The sequence below is a fragment of the Trachurus japonicus genome, chromosome 7 (genome assembly GCF_045865225.1).
Source record: "Trachurus japonicus isolate A0001 chromosome 7, Traja_1.0".
NCBI lineage: Eukaryota > Metazoa > Chordata > Actinopteri > Carangiformes > Carangidae > Trachurus > Trachurus japonicus.
The window spans coordinates 25,579,346-25,596,276 of NC_140913.1; the positions used below are offsets into that span (position 1 = coordinate 25,579,346).

A 16,931-nucleotide genomic window follows, 5' to 3' on the forward strand; every position below is an offset into this window, starting at 1 on the left:
TCACCGCGACGAGCAAAGCTGCTGTCAGCCGCCACCGTGCTGGAAAATTAAAACTTAATCAAGACAGAAACCATCTGTCCCTTTGGACAATATGTGGCCACTTTCATTAGCGGCCTTAAGGAGCTTAGAGAGAGAGCATTGACATGTCCTGTCACACAGTGGACACGGAGAGGACAGAGACTGTATCTGTGGAAGAGGACAAATCAACCTGCTTTGATTCGATGTCACGAAATGAGATTAGGCTAAAATGTTAAGATTTCCTATTGTATTTAGCTTCTTTTTTTTTTTAATATAAATTATATTTACCACCTCCACAGTTGTTAGGACTAATCTGCTGTTAAAACCCTAGTTTCATATGAATGTGAAACTGTTATTTATGTTGCCAGCTAATTTTTTTTATTTTTTTTTATTTATTAAAACTTTGACTTTTTTTCAATTTAACTTTAATTTACTTGATTTTCTTTATTTATTTTGGTTTGTTTTTTTCTGAGTTTTGTAAAATTAACCATTCAGATTTGCAGTTGCTCAAATTAAGCTTCTTACACATATTCAAAGTAAAATGTCACCCTGAGGTGTAAAAAATGCAATTAACAGAAATTTGCAATTTAAAATATTCAAACAAATAATTGCTCAGTGGTACATTGTATAATATTATTTTGGGGAAAATATGCTTATTAGCAAGACTTTAAAGAGAAGATGATTACCACTGGGGTTACAGCCAGCAGCTGCTGCTTTAGCTTAGCTTATCTCAAAAACTGGAAAAGGGAGGAAGGTGCACTATGATCTGACTACTGGTTATAAAATCTGCCTACAGACACTTTTAAAGCACAGTCATTTAATCTTTCTCATTTGTTTACACTGGGCTGTGTGGTGGACTGGCGAGGTGTAGGTGGATTCTGAGCCAGAGGGGCAGTCAGCGGTCAGGAGTCTGTGGAGATTAATGAGACATTAGATTATATCAATAAAAAAGCATTTCTATTTGCTACTGAAATTTTAAATATTCCCTCCCAAGATCTTATAAAATATTTTATGTGTTAAGATGAACAGTGACAGAACAAAACCATCTAGAGAAATAGGCTTTTGTCTACAACAGTGATAATAAAACTTTATTAGAGCATAGTGCACATCATTATTCTCATTTGACTTACAGGTAAATAGTAACAATATAAGTCAACACAGGGCAAATACACAAAGAAGTAAACATAACAAATACAAAAAAAAAAAAAAAAAAATGTTAACTGATTTTGTTCATACAACAAACAATCCTATTCCACGAGGTGAGACCATGTACTCATATCAAATGTGCTACTGCAACATCACAGTAAGCTTGTGATGTAACGTCCAGTCCGCATTCAGATGCAGTCGATCTGATATCAGTGCTGTGTGTGTCTGATGGGAGTTCATGCGGTGAAATTGAGCTTGAAGAGAACCGTCTGGGGCGTGGTGACGTCCGCCACGGCGAGCTCCTGTCCGTCTGACAAGCCCAGCTCTGCATCCAGAGAAATAACATATTGTGCTTTTTATCATGAATATAAGCAGGTCAAAGGTCAAAGGTCACGTCAGACAAACTGGGAATGACTGGTGAACCACTTCTTTCTTACCTTTCAAAGTCTTGCAGAGGTTTGGTCTGGTTCGCTCCTCAATGGATTTAACAGACTGGAATAAAATTGTAATCATGGTTCAATCACAGTTTGTAACAAAACGCAGCTGACCAGACACTGTGTGCTACTCCGAAAGGTGAAATACAATTACCTGCAGATACAGCGTCTTATTCTTCCCCTCCAGAGTCGTTGTGATAGCTGGGGATTTCATTTGCCTGGAAAACATTTACACACAGTCTTAACCTGGTAATTATTATGGCTCTTGAAGCAGCATTAAAAGCAGCTTTTTTCTGAATACTCACAGAGAGGCGTTCTCTGTCAGGTACTCTAAAACCTCCTGTAATTTGGCAGAAGGAGGGAACTGGAGATCTTGAGGCACCTGGCTGCACGCTGAACAATTGTCCTGCAAAATCAAAGAAGGTACAGAGTAAATTGTCTTTTGTACAAATGTACATTTCTATGCAGACATGACCGTTACTTCCCCTAATTAGTGCAAAACGAACCTTTCGCTCGGCTTCAAAGGTGTAGGTGTACAGTCCGTCCACATCATTAAAGACCAGGTAATTATTTAAAGGAATATATGCGCTAAAAGAAAAAGAAATCGTCTGTCAGTAATAATAAGTAAAGAAAGAAATCCACAGATAATGAGAACAAAAGGGTCAGAGTGTTTTTTTTGCAACCAACCTTGTTGCAATTTTAAAAACTTCAGTGGCGCAGGCAGCTGTGGAGAACAAAAGCTTAATTAGACCAGTTACCTGATTTGACTCTTTGTTTAAAAAGTACAATAACTCAGTAAGTACAACAGCTCTAACCAGCTGTTTCCTGGATTTAGGAAATGTACCCTCTAGCAGCAACTCCAGTTTAAACTCATTAAAGGAGCTTTTGCTATTGTTGTATAGCCAAGTTTAGCATCAACAGCTGTTCACTTATCACTCTTGCCTTTACATCTATGAGACGAGAGGTTGCAACACATTCTCTGAACGGTGCCACATCAAAAATTGGTGCTGGTTAGCATGCTGATACACCAGAACTGATAATATGTTGTTAAAGCTTACAGTGGCTATGTAGCAATGGAAAAACCTTTTTAAAAAATACCCCCTGTAAGCATCATATAAGCCAAAAACAATAATAATAATAATAATTTTATTTATAGAGCACTTTCCATCAAAGTGCTGTACAGTTACAGAATAGTCAAAACATGTTTCTTATTAAAGGGAAACATAATTTGAATGGCAAACAATACATGTAAGTTGCATTTCTATCTGTAATACTGTTATATAACACTACAGCCAACTAGCTTCACTCTCCAGACTCTAGACACGAGCACTTTAGCCCCAGTGTTTTAGGATCGTATCATGTATACAGCTGTCATGTGTATGTTTAAGATTCTTTTATAGTCACAGTTTTAGAAATGAGTCAAGTGGAAAATAAAAATGTAGATTAAGTTTTTTAACCAACTCACAGAATTAGCATATATAGAAAAAGATAAATCAGCAGTGGGTGGCTTTGCTTCTTTGCAAATTTTTGTTGTCTTATTCCACTCTCTAAAATAAATTCTCAAGTGGCAAATCTAGCAGTGTTATCACGATGAACCGCCTGTGTATTATCTGAGAAGATTTAGCCTTACAGCTGTAAATACAAGCTGTGCAGCCAAGGCTCTATTGTTTTGATACAGCATCAATAATATTACAAAAATGTCAACATCTCTGAACAGCAGCAGCCAAGGCCTCAAAGCATTTGAGTGTCATACCAGCAATAACAGCATTCGTTGACGCCACAGCAGGAATGATCCTCTTCACAACTCCTGTGGCACAACAAACAGATACTGGTATGATCACAGTATTATGGGCGACTGTGAAACCAAACAGCTGTGAGATAATGTGTGAAATGTATCAGTTTCATTTTAAAATAAAGTAGCTGATTTGGCCAAATTTGCGTTAATTTAATATAATTAAATAATTTAATTATTCACAGGTTTACCTTGAGTGAGTCTGTATGTTACTCCTGTAATGTTAAACTCTGCAGCTCTTTCTTGGGCTCTTTCAAACACCCACTGGATGTGCTCTGGATTGTCTCCATCTATACTGGTATCTAGAGGAGGAAAAGACCAAGGTTGTTAGTTTTTATGATAAAAACACACACACACACACACACAGGTATACATTTGTCTGATTTGATTAGATGTGTACAGTAGTAGAGAATAAAGACAGGAATATTTTAGCATACCTCCAAATGGCTTTTCCTTCGGCCATTGTAAGATTCTGGCATATTCAATGCAATGTTCTGGCAGCCTTGGCATCGACGCAATGGTGCACATGGGGAAATTAATCTGTGGATTGCAAAATTAAAATTAAGGTCACGCTTAAAAGAATTTTAAGTAGCACTTGAAGCTTGTTTCTCCTCTACAAAAATAAACCCATAATAAAAAAATGGTTTCCTTTGTGCAATATCATCATAACTGTACTGGTATGTGTAATTTCATGAAGGTGATGCTCTTTTCTTTGTCTATTTAGTCTGGCAGCTATTTCTTCTCATGACCCAACTCTTTTATTTTTTCCAAGCAGAACCACCTGTTGCCACAGATGGAAATGTAAAACATCACCTGCCACACAGATGCTTTCTCTCACCCAAAACACAAACTGAGTAGATAATGTGAAAGCGTTTGTAAAAATTATTCGTTTGATGGACAATTCTGTCACCTCATTCATTTAATTTATTGCATTTAAACTAGATGATAAACTGCTGCTGAAAAATGACCTGTGGCGGGTACAGCTCCAGTGTGCAGTCGATGCATGCAGTCATGCCCGGCAGAATAACACGAGCGTTTCCTTTAAAGCCCTCTGTTCCTCCATCGATGAGGGGAATGATAGAGCTGGGATCTAGGACTCCATCTTCATAGCTGAGGAGGGAGATCTGAGGAAACAACATCCATCATAACTCAGCACTATATGCCGCTCATATGCAAAGGTAACAACATTGAAATACAATGAACTAAATCAATCATTCTGTTTCCTACCAGCATCCCGTTCATCCAGCGCCTGGCAATAATGGAGTCGAGTCCACAGACGATGATGTGGAACTCTACAAAGACACAATGAGCATTTTTAAACCTGTGAGGTGTTAACCTATTCTTAAACTCTGCTAATGCATAGATAGATTTTGAAAGAAAAACACACTTACGCCTGTAGAAAGACTCGTCAAAGTCTTGGATCTTTTTAAAGTGACTGCATTGTTTTTCATAAGGAATGAAATCATAATCAATATATTCCAGACAATGTTAGCTAAACATGCGTTACTTTTGAGCTGCAAAAACTGTTTCTGCCAAGGATACGGGACAACTTTACAGCCGGGGATGCGACTGTTGATAAAGTCAGCAGCAACTTCTGCCTTTGGTCGTCCAACATCTTTGGGCCTAAATTGATGCACAAAGCAGATATGAGATAGAGATGATAGAGATGTTGAATGTAACCAGGAATCATCACGGTGAAACAGTCACAACCAGGCAAACTCATAAAATACATTTACAGTATTGTGTTTAATTCAGGAGACTTCACCAAAATTGCTTAAATTTCAACCATGTTGCCCTAGTGGAAAAAGTAGGTGAACCAAATACTTTCACCCAAAGCAAATTAAAGTCAGTTGATGACAGATACCATGAGATGGTTACTATAATATGTGAGAAAATCCTGTTTTCACCAAACTATGCACATTCTTTAGGTGCTATAATTAATAGTAATACAACAGCATGAATGAGTATCTGACCACACATTTTCAACATACACTATTTTGTCTAATATTAAACAACTGTAAGCAACACCTACCTGAAAAGAAACTGCCTGTTGAGGTTGGAGACATCAATAGTGTCCATGTCAACAACATGAATAAGGCGAAACCCAGACAGAGCCTAAAACACAAGACAATGTTAGACATTTTCTTATTTTAAGCCTGGGTACATACATTTATATAATATACGTATATCAAAGTTGTTTCCCACCAGATTTTTGAGGAGCTCACATCCAAGTCCTCCTGCTCCAATGACTAAAATCTTGCATGTCTCCAACAAAAACTGTAGAGACTGAAATGAAAGAAGCAACAACATGTTTTAACTGCATTTAAGACACTTCACTGTAAGTCTTTACTTATGAACACAAACTTATTTCTGGGTCACCTCGGTGCTGGGCTCAAAGTCAGGATGGGTGAAAGGGCCAGGTCTCTCCAAAAACTTCCTCACATGATTCCACCGGCCATCCCAGTCGCAACCACTGTCCCTGTGTCCACCATCTACAGCCATTCTGGACACACAACACACCAAGATACACTGGTACTGGAACTTGTACTATGACTTAAACAAGTACATTTCTTCCTACTTATCCCCTCTTATCACATGCGTTTTTATTTCCCAAAGCATTCATTTCAAGCCCGTTGGTTTTGCAGGTATTTCAACATCAGCAAAACCAATGGTGGAACAGGAGGTCCTCTGTCCTCGCTGTCATCCAGGGAGAGGAAGTGACAAGGATGGACTGCAGCAGCCCAGACAGGAAGATACAGATCAACAAACGCTGAAATATGTTTTGTGAGGGTAGAGTGGATTTGACCTTTAACCACCAAATTCTTATTAGTTCAACCTTGGGACCAAGAGACAATGTCAGTGCCAAATGTAATGAAATTATTAATGTAATGTGATTCCATCTGTGTGTTCCTTATGAATCTGTGACTTTGACCCTTGACCACAAAAGGTCATTAAGTAAATCTAAGTTACTCAATGAAATTACACTGAGTGAAATACATCAAAGTCAATAAAATGCAGTCAATTCAATTAAATGTATTCAATTAATTTGAGTGAAAGATAGTTAATAAAATTAGTTAAGTTGCTTTATTTGCATTAAATTAATTAAATGGAGTCATATTAAATCAAATGCATGGAAATAAAATTGGACTGTTCTATGAAAATATATTTAATTAAAATTAGTAAAACTGAAATATGAAGAGGAGAATAGAGGAATGAACTTGTACTCTCACCACTACTGGGTCATGCAAAATTGAGGTAAAGGCAAAAACATAATTTATTAGGCACTAATCAAAAATAGAACAATAAGGCATGGGACTGAATATTATTTAGCTGTCTTAATGTCAGATATATAGTAATGTGGGTACTGTTGAATCTCCTTGCACACTCTCTCTTCAAGAATCAATTTTGTTGTCTGGAGCATGCAAGTCAATGCACATGCTATACACAGTATATGCAAACCATGCAGCCACCAGTAACTGTTGGCACTTGGCAGTACAGCAAGTTTATCAGGACAAAAGATTTACAACAAAGATGACTCTTCAAAGATGTGTGCAGTGTCCCAGTTCTACAGTATGCCTGCCACATAGACATTCAATAACTGATGATAACTGCAGTTTGTACTGATATGTATGATACACTGCTGATTCTGTTTCACAATAACAGCATTACCTGTCAACTGCTGTTGAACTTGTTTTCTGGGACTGTCTCACCACAATTGTCCTCCTTACCCATTGTAATTCAATGTTAGCATCTTATCCATTCAAATGCGCATTGTATTATGGTAGAATCACTAATGCATGAATACTTTTTTTTATTTTATTTTTTTAGAAATTATTTAATGGTGTAAATGGTCGTTTTCCCATTTAAACACGAACTCAAACCCTGATCAGATTAATATGTAGTGTGGAGCTGGTGCACATTTCTACTGTGCATGTCATGTAGGCTACTGACGCGGTGCAGGGTCTGTTCGTTACATTTGAACCTTTAATGTAACCCATATTGCAAATAGGTGATTTGTACAGACAGCTAACTGGTTTACTGGTGTTATCCCTTGCTAAAATGTTTATTTTCATGTCTCCTGGCCCAGCAGTCGCTGCTCACTGTGCAGCGCAAACCTGCTGCCAGTCAGAGACCTTTATTTAGCATTCGTCACTAACTTCTCAGTCAGGTCCTCTATTCGCCTTCTTTTCTTCTCCCTGGAGGAAGAGAGGAAAACAGTGTTCAAACGTGCCGCCGCTACGGTGTAACTATGGTTAAAATGATATTTTTCGTCCATTGAGACTTACGGCTCCTCGGCATCCGCCATACTTTCACGGTCCCATGTCCTCGATTCAGGCTGCTGTGTTCACGAGGGTCAAAGCTGCGCTGCACAAAACACTTGCAACTTCCCACAGAGGAAATACAGCGGTTTTTTTTCTCCTGCTCTCAGAAAATCTATAAAACTGAACAATAAGAGGTTTTGATTGGTGTAACCTGTTGATATATTGGCGAATACTTATTTATATGTCACATTGGAAGGTAATAATAATTCAGCGAAAGATACATAAACTGAGCTGACAAATGAGACTGCAACATTTGTGATCAATTTCTTTGTTTATCTAAATAAGCAACTGTTACTTATTGTATTGTTTATGTTATTTACTAATTATCTTAGGCTGTTATTTGTGTTTTGTTTCTTGCATTTGTTCTTTTTTTTTTGGAATTAAGCAGCTGCTGCGCATTCTAGAACGCCGGTTGGAAATTCCAAGCGCTTCTTCTGTGTAAGCTGAGCTCTCGCGAGATCTTGAGCGACGAGACTACAGGCTTCTCCTCCTGCTCCTTTTCGCTGGAAGCAGCTGAGACAGTTGGATCAGCTGACCCGTCAAAATATTACGCAGGCCGTGTGTGTGTGGGGGGTATGTTTATGTTTGTGTGTGTTTCTTGACTACACGTTGAAGACATGGCAGCCAAGATGGAGCTCGCACCTCTCAGACCGTGGGATGATTTCTTCCCCGGAACTGACCGCTTTGCCAAACCAGAGTTTGGAGATTTAGCGAAGTGGAACAACAGAGTGATCAGCAATTTACTGTACTACCAGACCAATTATTTCGCCGTGGCCGTGGTGGTTTTCATCATTGTGGGGTAAGTACTGGACAAGTATGCTAACACGGACAGGCTAACACTAACATCCCTCTGCCCCTGTGTTTAATTAGCCCGCATACCTTTCACCGTCCCACACCCATCATGATGACAACACAGGCTATTTCTGTAAATGTTGGCATTGTTGTGTCAAGCTTGAACTCTTATGTATCCTTTGCCCTGTAGATATCTGCCCTAAACGTGTTTCCTTGCTAAATATTCTCGTGGTAACAGTTGGGAAAACATTACAGCTAGCTTAAATTATGTACAGTTTAAGCTAGCTAACCCATAAACTCTTTATTTCATTATTTTCTAAGATTAATAGTACATAGCTGGTTATTTGGCGTTTTAGAGCACCACTGATGTTGTATTAGGTGTTATTTCACCATCTTTGGTTGTGGCGTCGTTTAAATTACACGTGATCTGATCAGTCTTGTCTGAATAGAGGATGATGTTGTGGAAATGATGAGTGCAGTGCAGGGCCTTTCTGCAGGCATCTGCCCTCTTATGGTTCACACCAAACTGGCAAGGATGTTAGCTATTGTTGTCTCCACCAGCAGGTTGTGCTGTTTAAAAAATAAATAAATAACATGGCCTGACATCCTGTGGATTATCTGTAATCTCTTGTGTCATTCCCCCCCCCCCATTTATTTAATTTTTTAATGTTTCAATTGGCAGGTTCCTGAACCCATTTGGCATGTTCCTGGGAGGAACTGTGGTGACTCTGGTCTTTGCGGGTTCTGTGTGGGCCGGAGAGAACAAAGCCACCATTAAGAATTTCAAAAGGAAGAACCCCACCCTGTTTGTCGTTGGAGTTATGGTCACAAGCTACTTTCTGCTGTCACTGTGTGGTGGAGTCATGGTCTTCATCTTTGGAATCACCTTCCCTTTGCTGTGTAAGTATCAGTGCATTTAATATATTTACAATAACTGAGCACGTTGCACTATCCAGTTTAGGATTTTTTTTTTTTTGCCTGACCAAGCTGTTCAAGTTATTCTACTAAATAGGATTTAAGACACAAACAGTAATATGTTACTCATCATTTGAGCTTTAACCTATAGAGTTACAAGGCCTTTTGTTAGGTTGTACTGTACACCTTTACTTTTTATATCATTTATATCATATCATTGTTATGTAAGCTGCTGGATGATCTGAACCTCCTAGGAATTAATAAAGTATTTTTTATTCTATTCTATTCTAGAGGATCATCAGCTTAGATCAGCTTTCATATTTAAGATGCAGCACATGCTTTATAGCTTTATTTTGAAAGTTTAAAACATTCAAACAGATAACAGAGCTGCAGCCAAACCAAAAATGCAATAAAACTGAGTTGGAACTAAAATATTCCAGTTAAATAAGATTAAAAGACAAGTCTTAACATGGTGCTTGAAGGAATTATAGAGGTTGCATGAAGAATGTTTATGGGTCGTGGTTCCCAGACTTTTGTTGACCAAAACGTAAGTGGAAAAACCTTTGTCCAGATGATACAGTCACTGTGCTCTTTTAAATGTAAGTCTTGTGTGAGAATGCCATCAAAGTTTTGCCTTTGCTTGTTTTTTGCCTTCTTTAATTTCAAACAGTTGTTTATCATCCAAGCTTCACTCTGTAATATTCACTTGAACAATTTAGCCTATTAATTACGAATATGAATATAGCACAGGTCAATCACAGCTGTCAAATAGTTGCACATACATATTTATTTTTTCTCATTATCATTTATAACACTGTGATTTAGAATAGAAATGCAAAATACCTACCAGCTGTGTCAGATGAAATACATTTCCTGGGTTATTTTCTTGCAGTGAAATATGCAATAATTTCTTAGACAACATTTCAGTATCTGTGTGTTTTAATGCTGTGAGTTAAAGGTAACTTGTGTAGCCTACAGCATATTGCAAACACTTGTTGGTTAATGTTATTTGACAAAAACCGTTCAGGGATGGTGAGTCATGTCGGGATGCATAACTGAGGTTTTCTGTGGGTGATCAAGTTTTTCCAAACACTCACTCTGACTCACTGGTGGGATTGGACAGTACTCACAGTATCACTGACATGTACGCACTCATAACGCTGGCTGTTAAAACGAAGAAGTCAATATTACAAGGCCAGCTGCAGTGTGCTGTGGATTAGAGCTATAGGTTTGGATTTGCTGCAGCTCTCTAAATACATTCAGAGTCAGAGGTTCAGCAGAGTGGTTTAGATAATTGATGGGTTTGGATCGTTAGAGAAAATGCAGCGGCTCTACCATCGCGGCAGGCAGACGAGGTAGTTTGATCGCTTCCCAGGAGGCCTGCCCGCTGCTGTCTGTGTTGACGGGTTGCTATGGTTTGTTGATTTGGGCAGATCTACATTTACTGGCTGATGTCATGCATTCAGTATCTGGCTGACAAGGGAATAAAAGATCTGCCTATCCTCACACCTGCTTCAAAGTCTGCGTTTCAGCAGTATCATATTTTGTGTTTGTCACTTTCCACATAGTATGCATCCCACAGAAAATCTACCATAAATTATGATTTTATTTTTACATTGAAAAAAAACAATAACTCCCTCTGTTGTCATTGCTGTAGTAATCCTGATCCACGCCTCTCTGAGAATGCGTAACATGAAGAACCGACTGGAGAACAAGATTGAAGGGGTTGGGCTGAAGAGGACACCCATGGGAGTCATCATGGACCTCCTGGATCAACAGGAGGAGAAAATGAACAAGATTCAGGATTTTATTGAGAGCAAACTGAAGGAGTAAGGGAGTGCCAAGGGACGTAAGTGTCACAAAGTATGGATACAGATTTTCATAGTTTCATCCCACATGTCAAGGTTTTATCTCCCGCACGTATATAAAGTTACAGAAATTTGCATTCCCACACAATTTTTTTTCCATTTACATTATTCCCTTTTATCTTGATATTAGTTTAGATCAAAAAATCAAAATCATGCAGAAGGTTGTATAGAAGATTTAGAATAAGATTTGCACAATCACCACATGAACTGGATGTTAAGAGGCAATGGACACTGAAGGCTACCAAAGGTCTGATCATTCCTGTCAGTCAATGTTACACAAGCAAATCATTTCCCTTGTTGCCAACGCACTTTGTTCTAGATAACGACTGAGTATTTATTTCAGCCAAATACAGTTGGGTGTTTCAGCACAATGCAAATATTAGATACCAATTCTATTTATTCCTAATGAAGAGAGAGAGAAATCGGATCCTTTCAGTTTGCTACCTCAAATATAAGCATGTTAGACCTTCTTCTCACCGAGTAGACCTAACACAGAGTAAACTGGTAACCGCTTAGTAAACAGCAATAACTCTAATCTTTTAACTCCAGGAGCTGTATGGATACTGATCTGAGACCAGTTTGCTTGTAGTGTTAGACATAATTATATACAAACTGTCCAATAACCCTGGAGTTTAGATATTTTTTGGTGTTAAAAGATCATGTGCATACAGCTCCTGACCATACAGGCTGGCCTGAGTGCACCCCCCTCTGACCACAGCTATGCAATGTTGAAAAAAAAAAATGAATGGCAAGTGCAGCTTTATTGTTAAATATTATGTCATATTATTTACACGTTTTGTTGTTATGTTTGATGTGTGTTTATTTTCATGATATAGCATGCAGAGATGTATTAAATGACAGCAGGACACAGAGTACATAACTATGGCAATGAGGCAAAAATCGTGATCCAACTGAAACTTAACTTAAATTTACCACTGTTATTTCATCATTGGTGAATACTGGACTAGAATCATGCTGTGCTGTTTTCCCATCAAACGCCATTTCCTTGTACAAAAGCTAAATTGTCTGTCCTCTGTATTGTTACGTGTTTATTTGATACTGCTGCTGCGAATATCAAAGCAGTTGTTTAATGTTGCTTTTCACACCTTGACTGCAGTTTGTGCATGATGCGAACTCACAAATGGCAGTTTAGAGATTGTTTATGTTACATGGATGCTATATATTATATATTATCTATATGTTTTTATGTGACTTTTTTCATTCTTGAAAAGTGATGATGAAATCACAGTAATGGGCATAAAACATGGCTGTCCTCTATAAAAAATAAATAAATAAAGAGAAACTGATTTATGTTGTGGTCATTGTGTTTTCTGTCTGTCTATCAGTCAGTCTGTCCATCCCACTCTCATGAAGGGGATATCTCAGGAAGGCCTTGAGGAAATGTTATCAAATTTGGCACAAAATGTTAATCTAAGTTTGAATTGAGTAGGTTTTGATCATCAAAGCTTACCATGATATCGCAAAACACATATTTAGTCATGACTCATAATCAAATCATACACTAGGCTATATAATGTCGCATTATAGGTTCATTTGATGAAGAGATGACTTTTTATATTCTAAAGGTCAAAGGTTATATTCAATGTGATGCTATAAAACCTCTGCAAAAACATTAAAAAAACGTTTTCACTACATCTATAAGTTGGAAAACTGCAGCTTGACTGTTGACAAATGCAAACAGCCACAAGGTGGTAATTCTATTAAAATCAAGCCTCGGAGTGGATACGTAGCTTTGTTCATTCATCTTGAAACGTGAGATTTATTCATGTGTTATCTCAGTTGAATATGAAACAAAGTATTTCATTGAATGCTGTTACTAAAACAAACGGAAAGCTCATAAATCCACCCTCCCTGACAGTGTACGCATTTGTCATTTGGTTCAGTTTGTCTAATCGTCCATATGGCGTCAGTTTTTCAGCACTGACTCATCTGTCTTTCTGTAAATACTGTTCTTTAAGAAAACCAGACATGTAATTTGTCTTTAAAAAAAAAAAAAAAAATCTGCACCTCAAACTAACTGAAGTGAGTCAATGGGGATGCATGTAACCTGACAATGATACACTGCAACACTGTGCCATTTATGTTTAAAAAGTGATAAATAAAATAAAAAGAATCTCCAGACATGGATAAAATATTTTTTTATAGCAAAAGGTAAGTACTTTAACATTTGCACCATAATGAATCATCTGAAATTTAATCAAACAAACCAACTCTACAAATCTGTTCTGTGCACAAGCCCACTGAAAACAGATCATATTTTGGCAAATAAAGACACAGGTTATACATTTTTTTCATGAATAAAATATACGGTGCTCTGGTGAGAAACTCTTTGAATTTTCATACTTTTATTGTTATTCTTCCTCAAGACAATAGCATTAAGTGAGATAACAGCACAAAAATGGAACCACAAGCAGACCAGACAATATTTTTCATATGCGTTGAAAATGTAGCTCACTCTTGATTTACAGCTCACATGCCTAGTTTGATGGTAACTAATACCAAATATGTTTATAGTAAACAGCAGTGAAGACATACAGGTGAAGTGACAACCTCAGAAGAGACTTGTTTCACTTGATTCCAGGGCTTTAGGGAGCGGCACCTGCAAGAAGTGACAAAGAGAGAAAGTTTTGTTGTTTTGTTGGCTTTCTTGCACAATATATGCAGAGTCAAATCATTGTTGATAATAAAAATGAAGCAACAGACTATATTTAGAGTGGTGCATGCTTTTAACACTGTCAGTAGTAATTAAAGATCTAACTCCTAACTTGATTGATTGATCTCTGTTGTAACTTTGAGGTACTCACAGATTTGAGATAGGCCACGTTGCTCTTTTTAATCTCACTCAGGAGCTGATCACGTGGTGTGAGGTCAACCTTCGGTGGCTGTCGTCTACGAGGGATGGGCTTCAAAGTCTTAATCACAGCGGTCAGGTTGGGCCTCTCATCTGCCATCTCTGCACTATCAGCATCCCTCGCTCTGGAGGTCTTCCTCAGCTGGAACCTCTCCTGTCTCCTGTCGTCCCTCGAGTCCATCTCCACAAGGAACGGGTCACGTTTTTTGGGCGTCTTCTTCAGCTGGACGTCCCTGAGTGAATTTGCTGGTGGTTCATCAGCGCTGGATTGTTTGGGAATGCTTTTCTTTTTGAGCTGCTTCTGAGGCTCTGGTTGCTCTGGTTGCTCGGTCTGCTGGTGCATTTCAGGCAAGGCGCTCAGGTCTGCCGAGGGCGGGACGAGCCCATGTTGCTGCAAGAGTTCGAGGGGCGGTATGTACCCCAGCATCTCCAGTAAACCAGGAGGAAGGTTCAGGGTGGTCTCATACTTCTGCATCAGCTCCTTTTGCTCCTTGAGTTGCTGCAGCTTCTGCTCCTCCTTCCTCAGCTGCCTCTGACGGTCCAGATTCCTGGTTAAAATATTGGTCACCACCATCCTGGGCCCTGGCAGCTCAAAGTGATAGCCCATCTTTAAGAGGGTGTTGTTGGCCTTGATCAGACGTGAGATCTCCATCTCCGAGTGGTGACCCAGCATGTGCCTCTGGTTGTGAAATCGCAGCTCTGTGAGAGTCTCGTTGAACTGGAGGCAGCGGATGATGGCGACGATGCCCTTTCCTGTTACAAAATTAGACTCAATATTCAGAGTCGTAATGCTGCGATTCTCTCGTAACATGTTGGCCAGGTTGAAAGCTATGTTTTCATCGACGCCGGTATTGGCTAGACTGAAGGTTTTCACATGTTTATTCTTTTTTAAGGCGTTGACGTAGTCCAGGAGCATATCTTTGGGAATGTTCTCTATATTGTTGAGGTTCACCTCAGTGATAGAGGGGTTGTTTTTGCGAATCCTGTCAAGCGTCGAATCCAAGTTTGTCTCATTTCCTGAAGGTCTTGATGTCATCTTTATATTATTTAGTGCCAGTTTGGGAATATTAAGTTTGTTAATTTTTCTCTCTTCTTTTGGTGGAAGCTTATCGTTGCTTTCTTTCATCTCGGGCTCCTCTGGAGGATCTTTGGGAAGCAAAGAGTCTGTGGTTTTAATTTCCTCTTTCTCTTCAACATGTGATGTGCTGTGTTCAGGGGCCAAGCTCTCTGTCTTCTCCTTTGTGTCTGACAAAACCTGATTTTCATCTGTCTTGTTTTCTGTAACTGTCTCAGTGACATCCAGAGGAGACACATTTTTATCTATATTTTCATTTTTCTTTGTATTCACAGGCACTTCTTCCTCATCTTTCACATCCACATCTTTGTCCTTTTCATCACTCTCTTCGACCTCTTCAACAATTTCCTCAATTATCTCCTCTATAATTTCCTCTCCATCCGTACCATCCACAGTTTCTTCCACAATAATTTCCTCTATCACTTCATACTCTTCATATTCCTCAGTTCCTTGTTCTTTTTCTTTCTTTTCAGCTTCCTCCCTCAAAGTTTTCTATCAAAAACAATGAGCCAAAATAAGATTAGTTTTTCCAAACACAAGGATTTTTGCTCCATCTAAATTGTAACTTCATGTTTTCAGATGAATAAATTTGATGTTGTATATTGTTCTTCACATAAACCTTTGAGAGTTTGGCCTCTTACCTCGCTGGGAAGCAGGATGGCAGGCACTCTTTCCTCCTCAAGCATGCGATTGGACTCTTTCTCCCAGTACAGGTAATCAACCAGGGATCTGTGGTCGAACGTCCCTGTAGGAGCCTTTTCTGTCTGGTCCTTCTGTCTCTGTCCGACAGGTACAGCCTCATCCGGAGCTATAATAATATCCATTTCACTTTGAAGCTCCTTAAGCTCCTCGGGTGAAAGCATGGCAAGGAGCTCATCTTCATCAATGTCCTCCTCATTGAGCTCATCAGTGTCTCTGTCGTTTGACATGTTTGCGGTCTGTAGTTTCTTGCTTTTGCTAATAATCAAAAAAGGGAGAATAAACTGTTGTCCGGTCGGTGACTCAGGACGGATTGAACTGTGAAGCCTGTGACTTCAGAGAGAAACGGTTTGCTCCTGCCTCATGTGGAGTCTAAAATTAAACCCTGTGAACTGCATGGAAGATATTTAAGGTACAAGCAGGGGAAAGACATGCTAGCATTCTTTTTTCAGCGCCTTCTCCCAGCTGGCCTGGCCGTCAGGATCTTTTGGGGATGACAGTTGCTGCAGGCAGGACTGACGGCAGCAGGTGGACCATTTTCACAGGCCTGGTGGGAGGGGTGGAATCTCGTCTGCACGCCGAGCTCCTCCCACAGCTCTTTAGAAGACATAACCTCTGAAGTGCTGCACAACAACAAACACAGGAGCCAGAGGAGATGGTTTGTCTTCAGGGGGAATAGATACTCCCAGTCTGAGACGGGACGCCTCGTCTGTCTGACAGTCTGGATTAAGACTCAAAGCAAAGTTTCATATCTAGTCCGTCTTGTAAATAACTTCCTGAAAGTTCAGGGTTTTTTTTAATACAAGAAATTCCTTTACTCCTTTATTCCTTTATTCAGATCCCCATTAGCTGCCAGTAATGCAGCAGCTTCCCTGGGATCCGCATACAGGAGCATAAAACTTTAATGGAATAGACTGACATAGCATGAAGACTGGATAACCAGGCACGAACAGATGGGGGCTCTCACCGATGATAACAAAATCTGCCAACCAGTATCT

General features: G+C 39.1%; 3 protein-coding genes across 4 annotated transcripts; 1 reads left to right on the forward strand and 2 right to left on the reverse strand.

The window, feature by feature from the left end:
- Nucleotides 1-1,078: 1,078 nt before the first annotated feature.
- On the reverse strand, nt 1,079-7,723 carry LOC146984876 (NEDD8-activating enzyme E1 catalytic subunit-like). 2 transcript variants are annotated; one of them, XM_085782414.1, is made up of 18 exons: nt 7,677-7,723; nt 7,548-7,586; nt 5,770-5,893; nt 5,596-5,676; nt 5,423-5,505; nt 4,933-5,013; nt 4,782-4,825; nt 4,618-4,682; nt 4,359-4,514; nt 3,828-3,930; nt 3,582-3,692; nt 3,352-3,405; nt 2,286-2,322; nt 2,105-2,186; nt 1,904-2,004; nt 1,753-1,816; nt 1,602-1,656; nt 1,079-1,489 (listed from the first exon to the last, which is right to left on the reverse strand). In XM_085782414.1, exons 1-18 carry the CDS (start codon nt 7,694-7,696, stop codon nt 1,401-1,403), a joined length of 1,389 nt encoding a protein of 462 aa, XP_085638540.1. In that variant the 5' UTR covers nt 7,697-7,723; the 3' UTR covers nt 1,079-1,400. The 2 variants fall into 2 exon arrangements, with proteins under 2 accessions (XP_085638540.1, XP_085638539.1); XM_085782413.1 differs by having other exon boundaries at nt 7,524-7,586.
- A 593-nt stretch (nt 7,724-8,316) lies between these two features.
- LOC146984877 (PRA1 family protein 3-like) lies at nt 8,317-11,689 on the forward strand. Its single transcript, XM_085782417.1, has 3 exons — nt 8,317-8,511; nt 9,187-9,404; nt 11,077-11,689. The coding sequence occupies exons 1-3, from the start codon at nt 8,330-8,332 to the stop codon at nt 11,250-11,252; spliced, it is 576 nt and encodes a 191-aa protein (XP_085638543.1). The 5' UTR covers nt 8,317-8,329; the 3' UTR covers nt 11,253-11,689.
- Nucleotides 11,690-13,305: 1,616 nt separating this feature from the next.
- Nucleotides 13,306-16,285, reverse strand: lmod3 (leiomodin 3 (fetal)). Its single transcript, XM_085782415.1, has 3 exons — nt 15,876-16,285; nt 14,113-15,726; nt 13,306-13,907 (listed from the first exon to the last, which is right to left on the reverse strand). Exons 1-3 carry the CDS (start codon nt 16,161-16,163, stop codon nt 13,860-13,862), a joined length of 1,950 nt encoding a protein of 649 aa, XP_085638541.1. The 5' UTR covers nt 16,164-16,285; the 3' UTR covers nt 13,306-13,859.
- Between the last annotated feature and the right edge of the window lie 646 nt (nt 16,286-16,931).